This window comes from Penaeus vannamei, chromosome 20, assembly GCF_042767895.1.
Source record: "Penaeus vannamei isolate JL-2024 chromosome 20, ASM4276789v1, whole genome shotgun sequence".
NCBI classification, from domain to species: Eukaryota; Metazoa; Arthropoda; class Malacostraca; order Decapoda; family Penaeidae; genus Penaeus; species Penaeus vannamei.
Genome location: NC_091568.1, coordinates 39,599,146 through 39,621,285, shown reverse-complemented (window position 1 = coordinate 39,621,285; position 22,140 = coordinate 39,599,146). Strand labels below are relative to the sequence as shown.

At 43.4% G+C, this 22,140-nt stretch overlaps 1 protein-coding gene across 1 annotated transcript in view; it reads right to left on the bottom strand.

Annotated features, from left to right (window-relative positions):
• Window positions 1-7: 7 nt before the first annotated feature.
• The window catches only part of Sh (Potassium voltage-gated channel protein Shaker), a gene marked incomplete in the record, with an annotated part of 306,734 nt that continues 284,601 nt past the window's right edge, over window positions 8-22,140 (bottom strand). Inside the window, 3 exon segments of the mRNA XM_070134617.1 lie at window positions 8-9,272; window positions 17,221-17,385; window positions 19,223-19,413. Coding sequence (XP_069990718.1) covers window positions 17,228-17,385; window positions 19,223-19,413 — 349 coding nt within the window.

The window sequence follows — 22,140 nt, the reverse complement described above, 5'->3', positions numbered from 1 at the left end:
CAAAATCTTAACTGGTTTCTTAGTTTATTGGCATGAAAAAGCACACACTTTGATACAAGATCAAAATAATGAGGGGATTCAATGAATCCAGTCCATCCTGCAGCTACCAAGGTCCAAATCTTTTCATAATCTTATACAACAATGGACCTTAATAGCAAGGAAGAAATGTTAAATACCTAGTACTTTTCTTCAATACAGAGAACGTCACCTGAAAATCTTATAACCTGAAGGCAAAGACTGTAAACATAGACTTAACAGCCATATTTAATCTAGCAAAACAAATGATGTGACGGGGATGAATGATGTTGAAGCCCGGGGGGCGCGTCAGGCACGGGCATTCACCCCAGTCGCAGGCAATGCAAGTACCTGACACAGCAACCCAGGCTTGTACTCTCGCATACCTCGTCACCTATAGAGTTGCAGCTCTGCTCTCCCATCACACAGGGTTAGTGGAACGTTGACGAAAGTCAGGGCCAGGTTCAACATGTCCAAAGAGAAAGTCTTGGCCCATATAGAGGCTCCTTTGATGTATTTGATTATTATTATTTATTTTTTTTGTTCTTTTTCTTTTCTTTTTATTTTTTTTAAGTTTTTTTTTGAGGGGGGGTATTTTCTAAAATATTTTGTTAACTTTTTTTACTTTTTGCATGCATATTGTTTAATAAGCTGTAGATTCCTGAAGGCTAAAAATGTGTTCATGGACATGTTGAACAAGGCTCGCGGCCAGAATCCCTCAGACACCACCCAAGAGATGGCAAAAGGGCTTGAGCGGTCAAGATCTGTAAGCTGATTTGGATATTACAGTGTGAAGAAAGAATCGCGATGACTGATTGCTGAACATTTTGCTTTCTCTCGGGTGCTGTCTGAGAGCTCGGCCGCTGAATCGCTCCGTGGAAGCTTTGGATAGAAGGCACAGGTTTAATGGCTGAAATGGCTGAATGGGATGCGCTTAAGATATTCGTATTAATTCATATTTTTTTTATTATATTTACTGTTTGTGTTGTCTTTATCTCTCGAGTGGCAAATCCTGGCATATTATTACATGGAATTTGAAGTAGATCAGTGGAAATTTGAAAACCATTTTAGGGTTTCTTTTTTTATTTTTATTATGGTCAATTTTGCCTGCAATTTAATCATTCTTTTAGTTAATATTTAAGTTCCCTCCCATAAATAATTAGTCAATCTACATGTTTATTAACTTGTGTCTTTATGATTACAACTAATAGATTGCTTAGAAGCCATCCAAAATAATTATCCTCAAACACCTGAATATGCCACTGATTATTGATAAAGCGTTAGGGCCAGCGCCGTTCAAGCCGCGATCCTGAATTAAGGTTGATATTCTACGCTTTGAGAGACAAAAAAATAAATAATGATAAATAAATAAAGAATAAAAAAAATGCCAGAAATTCAGCCTTGATGGATGTTGCAGCAGCAAGAAAAGTTGCACGCGGCCCTCATGCTCTAGTGGATACAAACATGAAAGCAATTGAAGCACAATGGTCCAGTAATGTGCCCCAAGAAAATAAACAAAATGGAACAAATTTCAGTAAATACCCTATAAGTATTGACTTGATTTAATAAATGATCAGTTCCCAGGTGATTTTTTAGCAGAATGTTTGACCTAAATGTTTAATGAGGTTTAAGTTTATTATTATTATTATTATAATAATTATTGTTATTTATTTTTTAATGAATTTAAATACCTCAATTCCTTATATATGCTATTATAAAGAGGTGATTCCATATAAAGAAACATGCTAAAATTAAATATCCATAACAGGTGAGGTTCTCTTATTTACCATATTAATACAGAGACATGCAATGGTTGGTACACAATCATTAGGAGGAGAAAGCAGGAAGCATCGGAACCAAAGTGGTGCCACGTTTGCTTCCTGTCTTCCCCTGGAAACTTTTTTTCTTTTTTCTTTTTTTGCGACTCTGGGAACCCATTGATGTCTCCGATTCTGAAGCAGATACGAGAGCTGGGAGACAGACAGGCAGCGCAAGGAACCCCCTCCATTTTCTTGTGAGGATGAGCTTCTCTTGACTACAATGTGAAACTCGTGCCCCAGGTTATGTGTGTGGGTTGCCGCTGTCTCTCTCCCATCCCTCAGGTAATTGAGGGGTAGGAGGGGTAAATATGGAAAGGGAGAGCCTAATCAATAATACCTGGAATTAAGTTGCCTAGTATCTCTTAATTACAGCTCATCTGCCTTCATTTTGATTTGGAATGGATGACGATGAATTGTTGTTACATTATTTAACCAACAACTTTTATTTGTATTATATACATTAACAGGCAGTCATCATAAAGTTAAATGGAGAAAGTCTCAATAATTTGAAACCCTATACCACTACGAATAATTCTGAAAAGAATGGAAAGAGTTGGCATAGTCATTGGTAGCTGCAGTTTGCTAACAATATTTTCTTTCCTTGAGTGGACAAAGAAAACTGTTTGAAGCAAAGTAACATAGATACAATATAATAAAGAGGGGGGGGGAAGAGGGAGCCAGTAAGATAAACTTGGGAGTACATGGCACCTTATTATGTAAAGAGACAATGGAGAGAAAGACTCAAGTGAAGAAGTTTTACCGCTGCACTTTAGTGACGCGACCTGCGTTATGGAGCATCAGGCGGCGCTTTCACAAAAGGATCACCTTCTTGTGTGTTGTCGTTTAGGAAAATGAACCCCATTGGAGATCCCACTTAAGGCTCATAATGACTGATCTCGTCACATATCAAGACAAAGTACCAAAAACTGGTTTGATGTATGATGCAACAGAAGAATCTACCAACAAGATTTGTGACCTGAGCAGCGACTTTGAGCCTTGCATGGCACTCCTATAAAGCTGATTTTCATATTCACAACACAGAAAATTAGCCTTATTGAAATACCATCTGAGGATCAAAATAGCTGATCACTCCACAGTGAACTACCCCAGTCTTGGATCAACTACATTGTCTCTCTAGATTAAGCTGAGTCATAAATAGCTGAAGAGGTTACAGCATTTTGAGGAACTACGGCCGTCTGAAATGTTTAGTGGTCATTTATTCCAATATTTTTTGTAATCTAGCAAGCAAATAATGCTCTAGAGGTTCTTCCTAGATAAAGTATGAAGCAAATGGTTGGGTTGCCCGCCCCTCTTGTTGGTGCCTACTTCATAGTGCTCAAGAAGGGGAGAGTTGATTAGGAAACTTGAGACTGCATTTGGACACCTTGGGACGGGCAGCCCACTCTAAGTTCTGATTGGTGGGGCCCTCTCCCAGTAAGCCAATCACAAGCAGTACGAGGAAGAGGCCACACCTACAAAACCTGATGGGTTAAGAGTTGTTCAAAGTTCTCATGCAGCAACAAGAGAAAATAATTATCTAAGATTCTCAAACCGTCAACAATAAACAGGCTTAATGTAAAACAAACAATCAGTCAATTATTTACAGAATATATACAGGCCTTTAGAAAGAAACATATAAAAACATGACTGCATTTCTTCAATTATAATGAAGCAATGCACTTTATCAGATCTTGGAGAGGCGAACTGTCACAAATTTCATCATCCTATTTAAATTATCATAATGCTGATCAATTTGGGTAATTACTCACTTGGTATTCTATCTCTCTAAACTAGACTCTTATTCATAGGCATGATAACCATCACCTACAAACTAGTCGGGGAGATGTTTGCGATATTTGCCTAGGTCCTATGCAGTCCTTCTCCATAATCTTTCTTCCTATTTGACTTTTCTCATGAACTTTTCTAGCATGTCTGTGATGATAGTTCACAGTTTTTTTCCTCAATTTGGCTGAAGCAGAGTGGAGGAAGATTTGTGGATGTTTTACATTGGTTTTCTAATGGTCTATTTTATTTCGTGTTATCAATATTTTTCTTGTCACCTGTACACTAGTATGAGCTTGGCAAGTGAAGATAACTAGCTGTAGTTTCTACTGTCTTACATGTACAATACAGAGGGAGGTAGTCAGTTATAATTTAAGAAAATCATTTAAAACCTCAAGTGCCTGTCTTGCCCGAGTCTCACCCTTATCCAGCAATGAATACACAACACCATTGGAACAACCGATCTCCTTGGCTTCCATCTTCTCTTTAGCATGTGTTTTTCGTCCGTTTCTTGTGTTTGTTTGTTTTTCTCCATTCCTAGCTATACATACAAGTTTTCTATGATTTGCTCTACAAATTTGCCTGACCTGATCTAACATTTCGCTTGGATGACCTAGGCTGAATTTCTGTCTTGCACTACAGTACCTGCAGATAACATGGGACACAAGTGACCTAAACCTCATATTTTTTTGCAATTTTTTTTTTTTTTTTTTTACTCATCATATTTTTTGTATTTATTTCCTCTTCCTTGACTGTAAAGGAAATTTAGCACCGGGTACAGTCATCCACTTACTTAAACCATTATTATTTACACTGTAGATGTCTGGCTGAAGTTATGACTGAAGAAGAAGCAGCACAAAGAAGAATGATGAAAGAGGACACAAACTTCAAAATGTAATAAGTGAGGATGATTCACACAAAGGACAAGGCTTCATATTTTGAATGAACGATATGTTTAGACAATCCAACATCATCACTTAGGAAATATGGCTATAAACGATGCAAAGGCAAAAGGGTGAAAGGTTGTGATATGAACACAAAACGTGTCTTTTTTTTTATATTTCGTACACCTCGGTAGCTGATACCTCCTGAATTGTCTATGCAGGTTAAGTGATGAATGGGCAGTTTTAATTATGTGTACTTTAAATATCATTTAAGTCTGACAAGCTAAATACTTGAACATTATTATTATTGTTATTATTTCATATTTTTTTTCACTTGTATTTTAATTTCACTACTGGTCTGTTTTCCTCTTTACTGTAGATTCAAAGCTTCTGCTAGTCTTACTCGATTCCTTACGGCGTCCATTCCAGCTGCCTGCGTCAGTGGCCCTCCTTAAGCATCCCGTGCTCGGACAGTGTGCACAAGATGGGCTTAGGGGTTATGCCTTGTCAGCGTAAGAACACTGAGAGATTATATACTTGGGTTTATTTTTTACGATAGGCTAGTTTCTAGAGCATGTTATTGATAAACCAAGCAGAGGTATTTTTCCCACTCACTAATATCAAGTTTTCTATCCAAAATCGGAGAAAAAGAAAAGAAAATGCCAAGCTTACATCGGTAGGAAGTACCGTCAAAGATTGAAAATTGTTTGAATTACACGAGGTTGGATATCTTACAAAGCTTCTTCGTCCGAAAGGGTTAAAAATGTCTACTTTCGAAAAAGAAACCTGACATAATCTCCGAGAGTTCTTACGAAGCACTGAAGGGGCTTTAGGGTCAAATCTTCACCAATTTCAGCGATCTCAAGAGGTCAAGTCCCCAAGGCCTAGAGAGAGAAGGGGAGAGAGGGAAGTGGGGCGAGGGGGCGCCTTGAGAACAATTTCCAAAAAAAGGGAACCTCCTGAAATTTAAAAATCCGATGTTTTTTTAAGTATTTTTTTTGTAATGATAGTAGCATCCTCCCTGAGTGATAGGGCGGCACATCTTATATCGGAGAGGGGATGAGGCTCTCACGTGTGACTTGTGCCTTTGACGGAAACTACACCCATTTCTGCTACTCTGGTAAATGTTTATTTCATTATATTTTTTTGGGTTTATTAGCATTATTTTTTCGTGTGTGTGGGACTTGCCAATGATTGTTTTCTTGCTCTGTATTTTCTTTGTTTTATACTTATTACTTTTTTGTGTTTATTTCCTTTTATCTGCCCCTTTATTTTCTGTTCTTTTCGTGTATCCATATCTCTGCTAACGTTTTCCTGATCAGTCTTGACAAAATACCTTTCTTGACAAGTTATATATTTTATCTATACATATATAACTCTGTGTAATTCCTCCATGCTTCGCTTTCCACTTTCTTCGTAACATACATAACACTTCCTTCGCTTTATCCTTTTTTCCATTTTGCACTCTCCTGCCTTATAGGCCCTGAAGCATTGCAACGTTATTGTATATATATATATATATTTATTTATAGAAGTTCATAGCCTTTTTTTCACTAAGCCATCCTGTTTCGTATCTGGACGTCCATCGTAAACCTATCACTACTGATCGCCTGTGTTCACGTTGTCTTCAGTCTTCCCCGTTAAAATGTACCGCCTGAAATCATCTTCATGACCCAGGCATGAGTACTTGCAGTTACCTCACGATGTCTTGTGGAACTATTGGCATCTCATTCTCACAAAGATACTTGAGGATTGTGACTTCTTTGATTTGACATTACTTTTTGTTTGTTTTCTTCAGTTCTTGTGTGTGTTTTTTAATTAATATATAAATATTTTTATTCTGCGCCATTTTCACGCACAGGGGTACCAACCTCACCGAATTGGTATCTCAAACCATCCAATAAATGTGGCAAAAAGAAACAACCCGAGGATTATCCAGCACTTAGAACAGTGCTGGTTTATTATCTTATAGTTATGAAGTTCAGGTTTGAATAAGACGGTTTGAAAACGAATTCCCGCATAGCATGTTGAGGAGCATACTGTCAGCTCTAGCGCACGCGGTGTCTCACAGCTGAGGTTTACCAGCACATATTACTGCCACCATTTTCACTACTACTTCCAGAATGCAAAAAAAAAGAGAGAGAGAGAAAAAAATTGTCGCGCCAGCTGCTTTCTTTAACGTCCCTTCCTCCCTCCTTCAGTCAGGCCATTGTTCTTAGTAGTAACTAATGAATCACTAGAATAACGAATATATACATTCTTTGTAAAGCTTCAGTATAATTTGCTTCAGGCACAAACATCACCACTTGCTTGACGTAACTAAACGGAGTCTGATCACGGCAGCTGCATCATTCGTTGCTCATTTGTTTGTTGTTCCTCCCCGTCCGTTTGCGCACAAGTTTTTATTATTATTATTATTATCATTATCATTTTTTTGTTCTTCTACTGGGTGGCTGCGCAGCGGGCATTGGATTTGGCGATGGTTGTGGGTTGTGGAAGCAGGTGGTAGCAGTGGTCACAGAAGGGGAAGACTAACCCCTAGGGGACCCCGGAGACTCCTTCACGAACTCCTGGGGAACACTTCGGAACTCCTGGGGAACCCCATAGGAACTCCTGGGGGAACCCCTCGGCCTTATATCACTCAATATCAGCAGTGCAATGATGCACCTTTTATCACCAGCAACGGTCTTCGAACATCGTACCCACACTTGACTTACTAACACAGGAGAATGTATAATGGGGAACAGTTGAACAACAATATATTATGAAATGCATCGTAAAGAGCTAATATTCGAAACTGTTATTATGCAAAGTGAACAAAAAACAAATCCTAAAGTTACAATGGTATTGATAAACTGTTATGCCTTATTGCTGTTCAACCTGGGAAAGTTCTAATTCATGTAGGAGTTGGAATGACATTAGGTAGGGGATCATATGAAGAAAAGTTACCCAAAAGGTTTTCACTCCTATCACCCGTAGCTGCCCCCCCCATCTGCCCACACGGGGAAAACTCTGCTACTACTGGAGGTCCTTGCAAACACTTTGGCATCTGGCAAAAAGGAAGGCAGGAAGGGGGGAAGAAGGGGGGAGGGGAGGGGTGGGGTGTTCTCGGGGGGAGGAGAGGGAGGAAGGTAGTTCCAAAGAGTTGGTTATAATACTTCGAGGGTTAGAACTACTGCGGCAGAAGAGGCCAAGAGGAGGTCGTAGTAGTCGTTCAAAGTGTGGGGCTGGGGAAGGCGTGGTCGAGGAAGAGTCCAGGGGAAAGAGGGCTCAAAATACAAACACCAGAAAAATGGCAGATCAGGAATAATATTGAAAGAAAAACGAAAAATCAACAACAGTGGTGGTGCTTCGGGGCAGTTGGGGGGAGTCATACGTGGGGTCCACTACCATAGAATGCTCCTACTATGGGATCTGAAATAAGGGCGGCTCACCAGCTTCAGGAGGAGTCGACCGGCTCGCCCGTCCGTCCGGAGAGGACCCCGGAGCGCCCTGTGACACCCCATGAGGCTGGTGGGCCACCCGAGAACCAGAGCTGTAAGATATGGATTCCAAGGACCGCTTACAGATACCTTGTGTTCTTTGGAAGCGGCAGGATAAAGTTGAGACGGAAGGAGAGTATGCCAGAGAGCGTGTATACCTTGGAGCCCTCCTCGAGCGCCGCCGCGGCCCAGGGGCGCTGGACTCGGCTGGAGAAGGGTTACCGGAAGGGAGGGGGGGTCAACAGAGGGGAAGTGACCTCTCTGGCACGATGGGGACCTTAGGGTTATCAAACATTTGCAAGTCCGTCTAGAGAAGGGGTTAGGTAGCGGATAAACTTGAACCACTTCTTGGGAACCGCGTTACGAGGTGAGCCGCTCTGAGTCCGGCGGCAGCCCTCCCTTCCCGAGGTCCTCCTCCCTCAGGAGAGGCGCGGGCGTCCGAGGGCTGCTCGAGTTCCCAGAGGGCTCATCCCAACGCACGCATCATCTCAGCGGCATCCACTATCACCACACTGATTTAACAACCAATTGGTTTATTATAAAAAACAAATTTAGACATTTCCTATCTGAGAAAACAATTATTTTCTAATTGAGGTCATTCTTCCACTATATAGATTAGGGGATATCACATGTACAGTATATCGAACACTTCTTAGTCCAGCTATGCAGCCTTCCTATCTTGCGCTATTTTGATTGCATTTTTGCGCCACTCTGCGGTCAAATCAGGTCAAGAATGGAGGTCATAGGTCAGTGGTTGTGGTTTTCATCTGGGAACTTTGGCTGCCTTGAAACCTTGGGTCGTAAGTGCGCGGAGTCGTGGGCCCGGCGAGTCTTCGATCTCGACGCAGAGGCCCACTTCCCCAGCGTGTCTGACGTGGTGATCCTGGTGATGGTGGCTTGACCTGATCTTCGAGCCTGGTTGCCTTTTCTTATGCCTTTATCTGCTCCAATTTACTATCGTTTTTTTTTCTCTCTCGTTTCTTTGTGTTTTTTCTATTGATTTACCCTGAAGAAGTGAGCCTGACTAGGGTAACCTTTCTTTTCTTTAAATGTATATATTCTTTCCTCCGTTTCTCTATCTCAAACTCTCTCTCATCCCCAAACTGGATCATCTCTTTCAAGAAAGAGTGAAAACCTTTGACCTCCTGACCCAATATGACCCGAGTGCATTCAAGGCTGCCTCCACCACCACGGAGATCCGTAGGGTGAAGATGATACGGCAGCTCCACCAACGTTCAACTGTTACTTCGTGCACACAATATTGGCACTACTCGAGTCCTGTGTGACACCTGCAACACAGAAGAGAACATTAGAGCCTGGGCGAGCGAAGGCATGCTGGGGCGCTGCACTTGGTTAGAGGGCAAGAAGAAGGGAGGCCGGAGGGACGGAGGCTGGGGAAGGGGTGGGGGATGGGGGGACAATAGAAGAGAGGAAGAGAGAAAGAGAGGGAGGGGAGGGGAGGGGAGGGGAGGAGAGGGAGGGAGGGAGGGAAGGAAGGAGGGAGACTGAAGAGGACTTATTCCTAAGATAACACAATTGCAAAACACACACATACAGCGGTCATGTTTATTCTAATAATTTCCAGCAGCAGATGATGGCCACAGCACCATGAACAAGATGTTAGCACATGCCCTTGTTCATCCATTACCCTTCTAGCTGAAACAAAAATCCTTTTTTTTTAAACCTGTAATAGCACACGCCATCTGAAATATAAATACAAATAACATCAATAGCATTGGTAAAAGACAAAAACAACAGCACATGGAAGTTTGTCAGTATGAATTGCATAACAAGGGTAATATTTTGATCCCGGGGAGCTTTCCAGTGTACCAAATCAGTCTGGCCGGAATAAAGATCGCACCCAGTGACTGTTCCCCTTTATGGCGTAGAATTCGTTCATGGATCTGGTTACGGAGATGGAAATGCGAGAGACCCCGGGACTGTGGTTGCTTGCCAGTCCCCGATAATAAACATCATTATTAGCTGCCAAATGTGTCCGGAGCTTTTTATCTCAACATCGAGACCGTCGGCGCGAGCATTATTTTTCGATTCGGCGAGAGAGGGGGAGAGAGAGGAGAGGGTAAAGAGGTTGGTTTTCCCTGGCTTTTGTAGGTCTCTCTCTCTCTGCGAAGTTGGCGCGTCGGTCGTCACTGCAGAGACGGCGCTAGTGTGGCTGCGCCCCCGGACGGTGCTGCCATCTGTCCCGCTCTTTCCCCAGCATTCATTATTGATCCTCGTGAGCTGGGGGTCCCCTTCAATAAATTATTTAAAACACACTTGCTTTATTTACCCAAGCATTACCCTGATGGTTTAAACGTCACGGGCTAGAGTGTCATCCTAAGTAAATCGTCATCTTGCATATGAGAAGAGAGAGAGAGAGACTCCGGTTTGATGGGAAGGAGAGAGAGTGAGAGGCAGAAAACCCGAGTGAGAGCGAGAGTGCGAGTGAGTGAGGGTGAGTGTGGGGTTGAGAGAGCGAATGAGTGAGTGAGTGTGTGAATGTATGTGTGTGTGTTTGTGAGTGTGTGTGAGTATGAATGTGTGTGTGTGTGTGTGTGTGTGTGTGTGTGTGTGTGTGTGTGTGTGTGTGTGTGTGTGTGTGTGTGTGTGTGTGTGTGTGTGTGTAAATGTGAGTGTGAGTGTGAGTGTGAGTGTGTGTGTGTGTGTGTGTTTAAGTGTGTGTGTGTTTAAGTGTGTGCGTGTGTGTGTCCGTGTGTGTGTAAATGTGAGTGTGTATGTATGTGTGTATATATATATATGTGTATGTGTATGTGTATGTGTATGTGTATGTGTGCGTGTGCGTGTGTGTGCCTGCATGTATGTATTAGCATGTGTGTATATGTATAAGTGAGTATGAGTGTGAGTGAGAGATTGAAAGAATGAGAAAACGAGAAAAAGAAAGAACAAGAAAGAAAAAAACAAAAACAAACGAACGAATAAAAATAATAACAACAACAACAACAATTAAAGACGATCGAGCGCGCCTCACCGGCAAGGAAGACAAACCGAAGATCTCAATAAATTATTTCTCTTCTCCGAGACAGCTCGCAAGAAGCCTCGGTCGGCGCGGGTAATTTGAATTCCATCGCCCTCCATATATATATATATATATATATATATATATATATATATATATATATATATATATATATACATTTTTATCTTCCTTCATTTTTTTTCTTGTTTTTCTTCCTTCATTTTTTCCTTCTGTTTTTATTCCTTCATTTTTTCCTTGTTTTTATTCCTTCATTTTTTCCTTCTGTTTTTATTCCTTCATTTTTTCCTTCTTGTTTTCTTCTTTTTTTTTTCTTCGTTTTTTTCTTTTTCTTTTTTTTCTTGTTTTCTATTTGCGAGGTGAAACATGGGAGATTTCGGAGGTGCTAATGCAAGCACAAGTTGGGGGAGCTGGATGAAGGGGCTGGGGGGGGGGGGTGAGGGAGAAAGGGAGTGGGGGGAGGGAAAGTGAGGGAGAGGGAGAGAGGGTCAGGGGAAGTGAGGGGGAGAGAGGTAGGGGGGAAGGAGAAGGAGAGGGAAAGTGAGGGGGAGAAGGAGAGGGACATGGGGAGTGAGCGAGAGAGGGTGAGGGGAAGTGGAGGAGAGAGAGAGGGGAAGTGGGGGAGAGAGAGAGGGGAAGTGGGGGAGAGGGAAAGGGGAAGTGAAGAAGAGGGGGAGAGAACGAGTGGGAAACTGGAGGAGGAGGTGAGGGAGAGAAGGAGAGGGGATGCAGGAGGTGCTGGGTAAGGAGAGGGGGAGTGTGGGGGAGAGGTAGTTTGAGGGAGAGGGGGGGGGGGGAGTGCTTAACCGATACAGGTTAAGGGCGATGTAGACAAATTAAGTAAATTCACTTGTTAGGTGCCGAGTAAGGGGAGGGTGGGGATGGGAAGGGAAGGGAGGGGAAAGGAGGGGGAAGGGAATGGAAAGAGGAAAGAGGAGAGGGGGAAGGGGAGGGGGGTAGGGAATGGAGGGGGAAGAGAAGAGGGAAGATAAGGGGGAGGGAAAAGGGAAGGGAAGGGAAAGGGGAGAGGAGGAAGGGAGGGGGAAGAGAAGGAGAAGGGTTGAGGCGAATAGAAAGGGAAAAGGGAACAGGAAAGGAAAATAGAAGGCGAGGAGAAGGAAAAAAAGCAGGAAGGGAAAGAAGAATGGAGGAGAAAGAGAAAGAGGAAGTAGGAAGGGAAAGAGAAGAAAGGGAGAAAGAGGAGTAGAAGGAGAAGGGGGAAGGGGAAATAGGAAATGAAAGAGAAGGAGAAGGAGAAAGAGGAAGAGGAAGTAGGAAGGGAAAGAGAAGAAAGGGAGAAAGAGGAGGAGATGGGGGAAGCGGGAGAGGGAGGGGGGAGGGGTGCATGAACGACTCTCTATCTTATTTTCTTCGTCTTTTTTTTCCTCTTCTTCATCTTTTTCTTCTTTTCTTCCTCTTCATATTTTTATTCTTTTTATCCCGAGCTCATCACTCTTTCTTTTTCTTTCTCTTATCTTTTTTTCCTTCTTCCATTTCTTCTTCTTCATCTTCTTTCTTTGCCTCGCTCTCATTAACTGATCTGTTCTGATCAATTTTCTTCTTCTTTTTACTTTTCTTCCTCTTCTTCCCGTTCTTCCTCTCCCTCTTCATTTTCTTTTCGTTCTTCCTCTTCTTCTTCCTTCTCTTCTTCTTCTTACTTGCACTCGCTCTCATTAACCGTCTCCTTCTCCACTCCTAGTTCTGATCAATTTTCTTCTTCTTTCCTTTTCTTCTCCTTCTTTTCGCTCTTCCTCTTCCTCTTCTTTCTTGCACTCGCCCTTCCTCTTCTTCTTCTCTTTCCTTTTCTTTCGCCTCTCCTTCCCTCTCTTCCTCTTCCTCTTCTCTCTTGCACTCGTTCTTCCTCTTCTTCTTCTTCTCTCTTGCACTCGCTCTCATTAACTGTCTCCTTCTCCGCTCTCCCTTCTAATTACGGGCGTCGTGTGCGGGCGCCCTGGCAACACCCGCAGCCACAGGCAGCCAAAGGGCATCGGAGACTCGTCCTCGACCTCCGTGGACCCCGAGACCTGCTGGAGGCTCCGGGAAGTCTTAGGGGGGTCTTGCGACGACCTGGGACGACCTGCTGCGGAATCTTGGGTCGACGGAGGGAGGTCTTTGGGGTTTTGTGACGACCTGTGACGGAATTTAAGGTCGACGAAGAATTTTTAGGTCTTGTGACGACCTGTGACGGAATTTAAGGTCGACGAAGAATTTTTTAGGTCTTATGACGACCTGTGACGACCCTTACACGGAATTTTAGGTCTACAAAGGGACATTTGGGTCAAGCTACGACCTCCAGGGTTGATCTTAGGTCTCTCGACGACTTCCGGGGTCTAACGACGACCTCCGACGGTCTTCTCGGTCTCAGTACGAGGGAATCTGGGGTCTTGCGACACGACTTCCGGGGTCTAACGACGACCTGCGAGGGAGTTCCGACCACGACCACGACCCACACGACTCGTCACAGTGTGCGCGCGAAACAGACAATCATTGTCGTCCTCGTTATCGTTATCATCATAATTATGTTATCTTTATCGTTATCATTAAGATGGGGGGAAAGGGGGAGGGGGGAGGGGGGAGTGGAGATGAGGGGGGGAGGGGGAGTGGAGATGAGGGGGGGAGGGGGAGTGGAGATGAGGGAGGGAGGGGGGAGTGGAGATGAGGGGGGAGGGGGGAGGGGGAGTGGAGATGAGGGGGGAGGGGGGAGTGGAGATGAGGGGGGGAGGGGGGAGTGGAGATGAGGGGGGAGGGGGAGAAAGTGAGTGAGAGGGGTGAGTGGGGAGAGATGAGAGTGAGAGGGGCGAGTGGGGAAAGACGGGAGTGAGAGAGAGTGGGAAATGAGGAGTGGAATGAGTGAGGGAGAGGTGGGAGTGAGAGGGGGAGAGGGGAGAGGAGGGGGTAGAGGGAAGGGCAAGTATATAATTGGAAATCAGAGAGGCGGGAAACCGGACTTAATGAAGGGGGATACGAACCTAAGGGGAAACATCAATAATATTTTGGTGGTTATTTTTTTACGGATAAAGAAAAAAAAAGTAGAATTGAAGAGGCTATGGAACTAATGAGAAGTATTAATTAAATGTTTGTATATATATTTTCTTATTTTTTTTATTTTTTTTTTTATCTAAAGAAGAAAAACCAAAAACAAGTAGAAGTTACGAGGAACAAACGTCATATATTTGCATATTATGTCATCTGTTTATACATATACTTTAATTTGATATGACGTGTACGATCTGCCACTATGGCAATTAAGTAATTAAAGGTGCAAAAAATAAGCAGTTGATTTGCACGAGTCGGGGTGTGTGTGTGTGTGTGTGTGTGTGTGTGTGTGTGTGTGTGTGTGTGTGTGTGTGTGTGTGTGTGTGTGTGTGTGTGTGTGTGTGTGTGTGTTTACTTTATATGCAATTATTATTTAATCACGCGTCGTATATACTCAAAACTTACAAAACTTTGCAAGAATGAGAAAAAAGATAGAGAAAGAGAAAGAAAGAGAGAAAGAGAAAGACAAAGACAAAGAGAGAGAAAGAGAAAGAAAGAAAATAGAAAGATAGAGAAAGAAAAGGAGAGAGAGATAAAGAGAAAGAGAGAAAGAGAAAGAAAGAGAGAGAAAGATATAAAGATAAAGAAAGAGAATGAGAAAGAAAGAAAGGGAAAGAGAAAGAAAGAGAAAAATAAAAACAATAAGAAAGTAAGAAAGATAAAGAAAAAGAAAGGAAAGAGAAAAAAGAAAAAGTACAAGAAAGAGAAAGAGAAAGAGAAAGACGGACCGGATGCTTAGGGGGATGATGGCGGGCGGGGGGGGGGGGGGGGGGGGTGAGGCCTACGGTGCCTCAATCGACCAAAAAATCAAAACATTATGAAGCGGGGAATCTGGACCTGTTTCGGTTTCCATGGCAACGGGAAGACGGGTGAGGGAGAAAGAGATAGAGGAATGAGAGAGAGAAAGAGAGGGGAATGAGAGAGAGAATATAAGGAATGCGAGAGAGAGAGAGAGAGGAATGAGAGAGAAAGAGAGAGGAATGAGAGAGAAAGAGAGAGGATGAGAGAGAGAAAGAGAGAGGATGAGAGAGAGAAAGAGAGAGGATGAGAGAGAGAAAGAGAGAGGATGAGAGAGAGAAAGAGAGAGGATGAGAGAGAGAAAGAGAGAGGATGAGAGAAAGAGAGAAAATGGGAGAGAGAGAAAGAGAGAAAATGGGAGAGAGAGAAAGAGAGAAAATGAGATAAAAGAGGGAAATGAGAGAGAGAGAGAGGGGGGAGATACAGAGGAGAAGGAGAAGGAGATGAAGGAGAAGAAGACGAATAAGGAAGAGGAGGAGGATCAGAATCAGAAGAAGAGAAGGACCAGAAGAAGAAAAAGACAAATCAGAAAAAAAAAATCAGAAGAAACATCAGAATGAAAACAATCCGAAGAAAAAAAAATCCGAAAAAAAATCAAAAAAAAAAAAAAAAATCCCCACCACGTGTCACATATCTGGCCCCAATATCCTTCGCTCCGCCTCTCGCCTCCTCGCTCTCAAGTCCCATAGTATTGTTCTACGATTCTGTGTCTTATCACTCGACCTAACAGCGGGTCAAGTGGGGAAGGGGGAGGGGGTAGGGGGTGGGAAAGGGGGAACGGGGAAGGGGGTGAGAGGGGAGGGGAGAAGGGGGTGGGGGTGAGAGGGGAGCGGGGGGTGGGGGTGAGAGGGGAGCGGGGGGTGGGGAAGAGGGCGAGAGGGGAGGGGTGAGGGAGAGGGCGAGAGGGGAGCGGGGGTAGTAAGGGGGGCAGAGGGGAGAAGGGGGAGTGGGAGGAAGGAGGAGAGGGAAGGAGGGGGAGAGGGGAGGGGACGAGTAAAGTCTATATTATGTGCGAGGACAGAAGGAGGGAAGGTGGGGGGGTAAGGAGGGAGGGAGAGGGAAGGAAGAAAGGAAGGGAAGGTGGGGGGGTAAGGAGGGAGGGAGAGGGAAGGAAGAAAGGAAGGGAGGGAAGGAGCGAGGGAGAGTGGGAGAGAGGGAGAGGGAGAGGGAGAGGGAGAGGGAGAGAGGGAGAGGGAGAGAGGGAGGGAGAGGGAGAGGGAGAGGGAGAGGGAGAGGGAGAGGGAGGGAGAGAGAGAGAGAGAGAGAGAGAAGAGAGAGAGAGAGAGAGAGAGAGAGAGAGAGAGAGAGAGAGAGAGAGAGAGAGAGAGAGAGAGAGAGAGAGAGAGAGAGAGAGAGAGAGAGAGAGAGAGAGAGAGAGAAAGTCAGTGAGTGTAAGAGAGAAAGAAAGAAAGAAAGAGACAGCTAACAAGGGAAAGAGAAAGAGAGAAAAAAAGAAAAGAGAAAAACGAAAAAGAGAGAAGACAGGGAAAGAGAAAGAGAGTGCAAATAGCCAAAGCTTTAGATTCCAACTTTCAAGCTTTTCTTAAAAACCGCCTCTTGAATCTATAGAAACTTTAAACAAGTAAATAACTTTTTATCTTTCTTTTCCTTTTTTTGAAGACGGGGGGGGGGGGGTACTGTTTCACTCACCTTCTCCCTTGTTAACAATTCACACACATTTTCATTAATAATAGTAGTAATAGTAGTCGTAATAAAAGCTGTAATGGCAAAAGTGAAAACAACAACAATAACAACAACACCAATAGACATAATTATAACACTAATACTAATGGTTATGATAATAATGCTTATAATACTAACAGTAATTATCACTGTCATTACTGTTAGGATACACCTGCATCAACAGCAATGCAAATATGATATATAATAACAACAAAAAATAAATTCAACCTTTATAAAAAACTTACTCTTGAAATCTGCTGAATCACTGTCATTCATAATATACTATTAGACATCTAAATGTACAGAGAAACAAATACATAGAAATAGACATACATATGCAAATTTCACACACACACAAAAAGACACATATAAATATATACATACATATATATATTCATACACATATATACATTCACACACACACACACATATATATATATACATATATATATATGTATATATATATATATATATATATATATATATATATATATATATATATATATATATATATATATATACATATATATATATATATACATACATATATATACATATATATACATATATATACATATATATACACACACACACACACACACCCGCAGCGTGGAGCGCGCCCCATGCGGAGCCCCCCTCCCTCGGTGGGCCTCCCGGCGCCCCCAGCCCAAACCCAGCCCTAAGCCTAGCAACAACGGCCGCCCTCTCACGGCGGCGATACTCACACAAGTGTCAGACATCAGTCTCGATGCTCATGGCGTTTATATTGTTGTTGTGGCGGGGGTTGCAATTCTGCTTTTTACTGAGATCGTGTTGCATGAGCATACCTTCCTCAAGCTCCATGATATCGGACGAGGATTCCGATAAGGAGTCCTTCTTCAGGTGCTGGCCTGTGGGGCGGCGAGGAGGTTAGGGGCGTGGTGGACCTTTTTTTTGGGGGGGAGGGGTTGGTGTTTTTTTTGTGTCGTGTGGCGGGTTTTTGGTCTTTTTTTTGTGTCATGTGGGGGGATTTTTTTTTGTGTCATGTGGCGGGATTTTGGTCTTTTTTGTCATGTGGGGGATTTTTGGTCTTTTTTTGTCATGGGGGATTTTTGGTGTTTTTTGTGTCATGTCTAGGGATTTTTTGTGTCATGTGGGGGATTTTTGGTGTCATTTTTTGTGTCATGTCTAGGGATTTTTTTGTGTCATGTGGGGGGAATTTCGGTGTCATGTTGGAGATTTTGGTATCCTGTGGGATTTCTGCGTTATGCCATATGTCATTTCTCTTATGTGCTTGGGGGTGTCATACCAATGGGGACAGTAAAATGTCTGACACATGACAGCAAAATGAAATTGGCAAAAAATGTTTTTATTTATGAATCTCCTTAACTTTTAAATATATATAGTGATCCGTTACTAAAGATCATTCTAATTCACAATTAAATATTCTAATACAAAATCTTGAATAATCAGAAATAACTTCATGAAATGATAAGTTATCTGATAAAAGTTCTTTATATTTAAATTAACATCAAGTTTATTTACAATGCAAAAAAATGAGATGGTGTCAATAAAACTATACTTTCTCTCGCCTTAAAATCTAAGTTAGGTAATAACTTTAACAAAAAAAGTCCCTCCTTTTTTGTCTCTCCCTCCCTCCCTACCTGCCCTCCCCTCCCCCCCTTTTACCTTATACCCTCCATTCTGCTCCCTCTATTTCTTTATCCTTCCCTCCTCTCTCCCTCCTAGCCCTCTAACCCTTCCTCCCTCTTCTTTACTTATCCCGCCCTCCCATTCTTCTATCCTTCCCTCCCTCTCTCTCCTTCCCTCCCTCCTATTCCATCCCTCCCTCTCCCTCCCCCCTCTCTCTCCTTCCTGCCCTCTAAGCTTCCCTTCCTTCCCCCCCCTCTATTTCATCTCCTCCCCTCCCTCCCTCCCCCCCCCCCCCTGTCACCTCACCCAGCGGGGCATTCCTTGTAGAACCTAATCACTCCCGCCCTAATTATCTCTATTTGACTCTAAGCACCCTGTCGCACCCCGCTAATGACCCCCTCCCCATCCCTCCGCCCCCACCCACCCCGCCCAGAGCAAGGATAAAAAAAACCCTCGCCCACTGACCCCCGAGACACAACGCCCTCCACCGGGACGAGCTCACGACCCACGCCCACCAAACCGCCCCTCCTAAGAGCGAGGGAGAGATGCCCCGCTCAGAGAAATGGCGTCGGGTGGGCTAAGGGTCTCATTAACGAGGTTGTTAATCACCGCGTCTTGTGAGGGCGCCCACGTGCCTCCGAGGGACACAAAGGAACCACCGGGACGCGACGTCGAGGGCAGGACATCAGCTGTTGGCACCGCGGGAGGCAGTGCCATTGTCGGAGCCCCGTCTTTTTTGACCGGCGGCGCGCGGATGACCAGCGGTTCCAGCGAGGGAGTGCCAAGTCCCTAACGACCCATTATGCCTCGCTCAATAACTCCATTTTTTTTTCTCCCCTTTCCCCCTCTTTCCCCTCTTTCCCCTCCTTCCCCAAGACTATATATATACAAAAAAAAGGGAGTCAAACCCCGAGAGAAAGAATGAATGGAAAAGAAAAAGAAAAAGAACCTGATAACCCCACTTTCTCCCCCCCTCCCTCCCCTCCTTCCCCTCCCCCCAAAAAAAATACCCACCCCCCTTCAAAAAAAAAAAAAAAAAAAAAAACGAATATACCAAACCACAACAGAAAAAAAAACAACAGCCAACCAACTTACCAACAGTGCCAGGAAGGTACGGGCAACTGGTGACGTGGTTGAAGTTCTGACTCTGCATCTCTTCTTGGTCTGTCTCCCGATGGTAGAAGTAATTGAAATTTGAAACGATGACAGGGACGGGCAAAGCAATCGTCAACACACCAGCGATGGCGCATAAGGACCCCACAATTTTCCCCCACACTCCGACGGGCCTGAGGAAGACACGGGTCAGCTCTCGACGGGGTAGCGGGGGGCGGGGGGGAGGGGTGTCGTGGGGCGTGGGAAAGGGTATATGTGTGGGGGTGTGTGTGGGAGAGAGGGTATGTGTGGGTGGGTGGGAGGGAGAGAGGGTATGTGTGGGGGGATCGTGGGAGAGGGTACGTGTAGGTGGGTGGGGAGTGTGGGGGGGAATCGGGTGTGTGTGTCTGTGTGTTAAAGGTGGGGGTTAAAAGGGGGTTGTTTGTGGTTCCTGTTGTGGCAGTTGTGATTTAGAGATTTCTGAGTTATCTGATCAGGTAACAGAAAGCTGGTTCTACTATGAATGCTTTCCTTTTAAACAAATACTTCTTTTTTAAACGTAAAACATTAAAATTGCTTGAATGAATTAGCATATATATATTCTTTAAAATCACTATGTCAATGAAATGTCTAAAAAAGGTGTCTTGCAAATAAATATCTTTTAAACTTGTATACTGACTGCAATAATGATCTATCCTAAGAATATAAATCACACTTCCTCCACACACATATATATATATATCACTTATATCATAGAATAATACATCAGAATCTCTTACTTTACAAAGTCCAAACCACTGCTATGAGACTAAGAGTTGGTCAAAAGCCTGAACTATTTCATAACAATCTTCCTACATTTTACTACAAGGCTCACCTAAGCTTTTGAATTTTATCAGAAACCATTAGTCATTCATCGAGGCTCACCTACCAAGCTGTCAATCAATGCCATTATGCTTGGCTAATTGTATCTTAGGTGTTCTCATCAAAACAAAAAGCAAAGTCATATTATCTACTCAAAATCACCAATGCGCAGTCTGTCAGTCCATCTTATATTATGTAAAAAAACGAAAAAAGAAAAAAAAAACGTTCCATGTACATATATATATATATATAACCGGATGAGATAGATCTATCCATGTTTCTACAGCCGGCAAAACAAGATACCTCCTCGCCTAAGCTCTTATCTCCACCTACCCTAAGAAGGGAGAGAGAGAGAGAGAGAGAGGGAAAAAGAAGAAAATAAGAAAAAAAAAACTCACACGAAACGAACAAACATTATGAAATATTTTTTTAAAAATCCTGAGATGTCCCTCTCGTCTCCCTAAAATCTCAACACACACCTCTAGAATCGAGCCCCCCCCCCTCTTTCTCTCTCTCTCCCTCCCCCTCTTTCTCTCTCTCTCCCTCCCCCTCTTTCTCTCTCTCACCCCACTTTCTCTCTCCCCCCCCCTCTCTCTCTATCTTTCTCTCTTCCCCCCCTCTCTCTTTCTCTCTTCCCCTCTCTCTCTTTCTCTCTTCCCCCCTCTCTCCCTCTCTCTCCTCCTCCCTCTCTGTCTTTCTCTCTCCTCCCCCTCTCTCTTTCTCTCTTCCCCCCTCCCTCTTTCTCTCTACCCCCCCCCCCTCTCCCTCCTTCCCCCCCTCTTTCACCTCCCTCCCTCTCTCCCTCTCTCTCCCCATGTTATAACCCCGGCCACGACCTTGCTTCCTAACCACTAAACTCTCATAAACGGAGGGCGGGCAATATTGGCTACACTATCCGACTCCTTTCAACTTGCGCGGTCGAGGCAGCCGGCGCCAGACTTGAGCTTATGATAGGCCAAACAAGGGGCGGAGGAATTATTCATATTGATATTTCGAGGTTTATATATATATATATAGTGTCTATCTGGGTGTGTATCTACCTGTTTGTTTTATCTGTGTGTTTGCTTTCTACCTGTTTGTTTGTCTATGTGTTTGCCTTCTATCTGTTTATTTATCTATGTGTCTGCCTTCTGCCTGTTTGTTTTATCTATGTGTCTGCTTTCTACCTGTTTGTTTTATCTATGTGTTTGCTTTTACCTGTTTGTTTTATCTATGTGTTTGCTTTCTCCCTGTTTATTTATCTATGTGTCTGCCTTCTACCTGTTTATTTGTCTATGTGTCTGCCTTCTACCTGTTTATTTATCTATGTGTTAGCCTACATAATGGTTTTGTTTAACCTACCTATCTGTATATACATGCCTTTGCCTACTGAATGGTCTTGTCTACCTACCTATGTTTCTACCTACAGAATGATCTTGCTTACCTATCTATGTCTACCTACAGAATGATCTTGCTTACCTATCTATGTCTACCTACAGAATGGTCTTGCTTACCTATCTATTTATGTATGTCTACCTACAGAATGCACCCCTTTGCCCTAAATTATAGGTCAGCCAGATGACCCAAACGTAACTCCTGACCATTGCTGATCATTCTCCCTGCACCACTGACACTGAGAACCGAGACTTAAAAAGTACCCGGGCTCATTTTCCTTCCTATTCTTTGTTTCTCCCAATTCCCCCTCCTCCTCGTCCTCCTCCAATTCCTTCTCCATAGGCCTACATCCTCTATCTTCTCCCCTCTTCTAACCTAGGCCCACCAAACGGAGCATTTAGCACAACACAACAACTTTTGAAAGCTTCATTCATTCTCAACGAACCCTGGCTATGGAACCTAACACTCGACAAATATCAAAAAAAGAAATATAAAGAGGAAGCACAGGAAGAATGAAAGTCAGAAGGAAAGAAAATAAAAGTGGAAAAAAGAGAGAAGGAACAGCTAAACTTTCGTATGTCAGTCACAACACCCCCTCAAAATAAAAAAAAAAAAGTTAATAAAAAGCCATTCACACCCTATATAATTTTTTTAACCCGACCTACCGCGCGAACAACATTTTACAA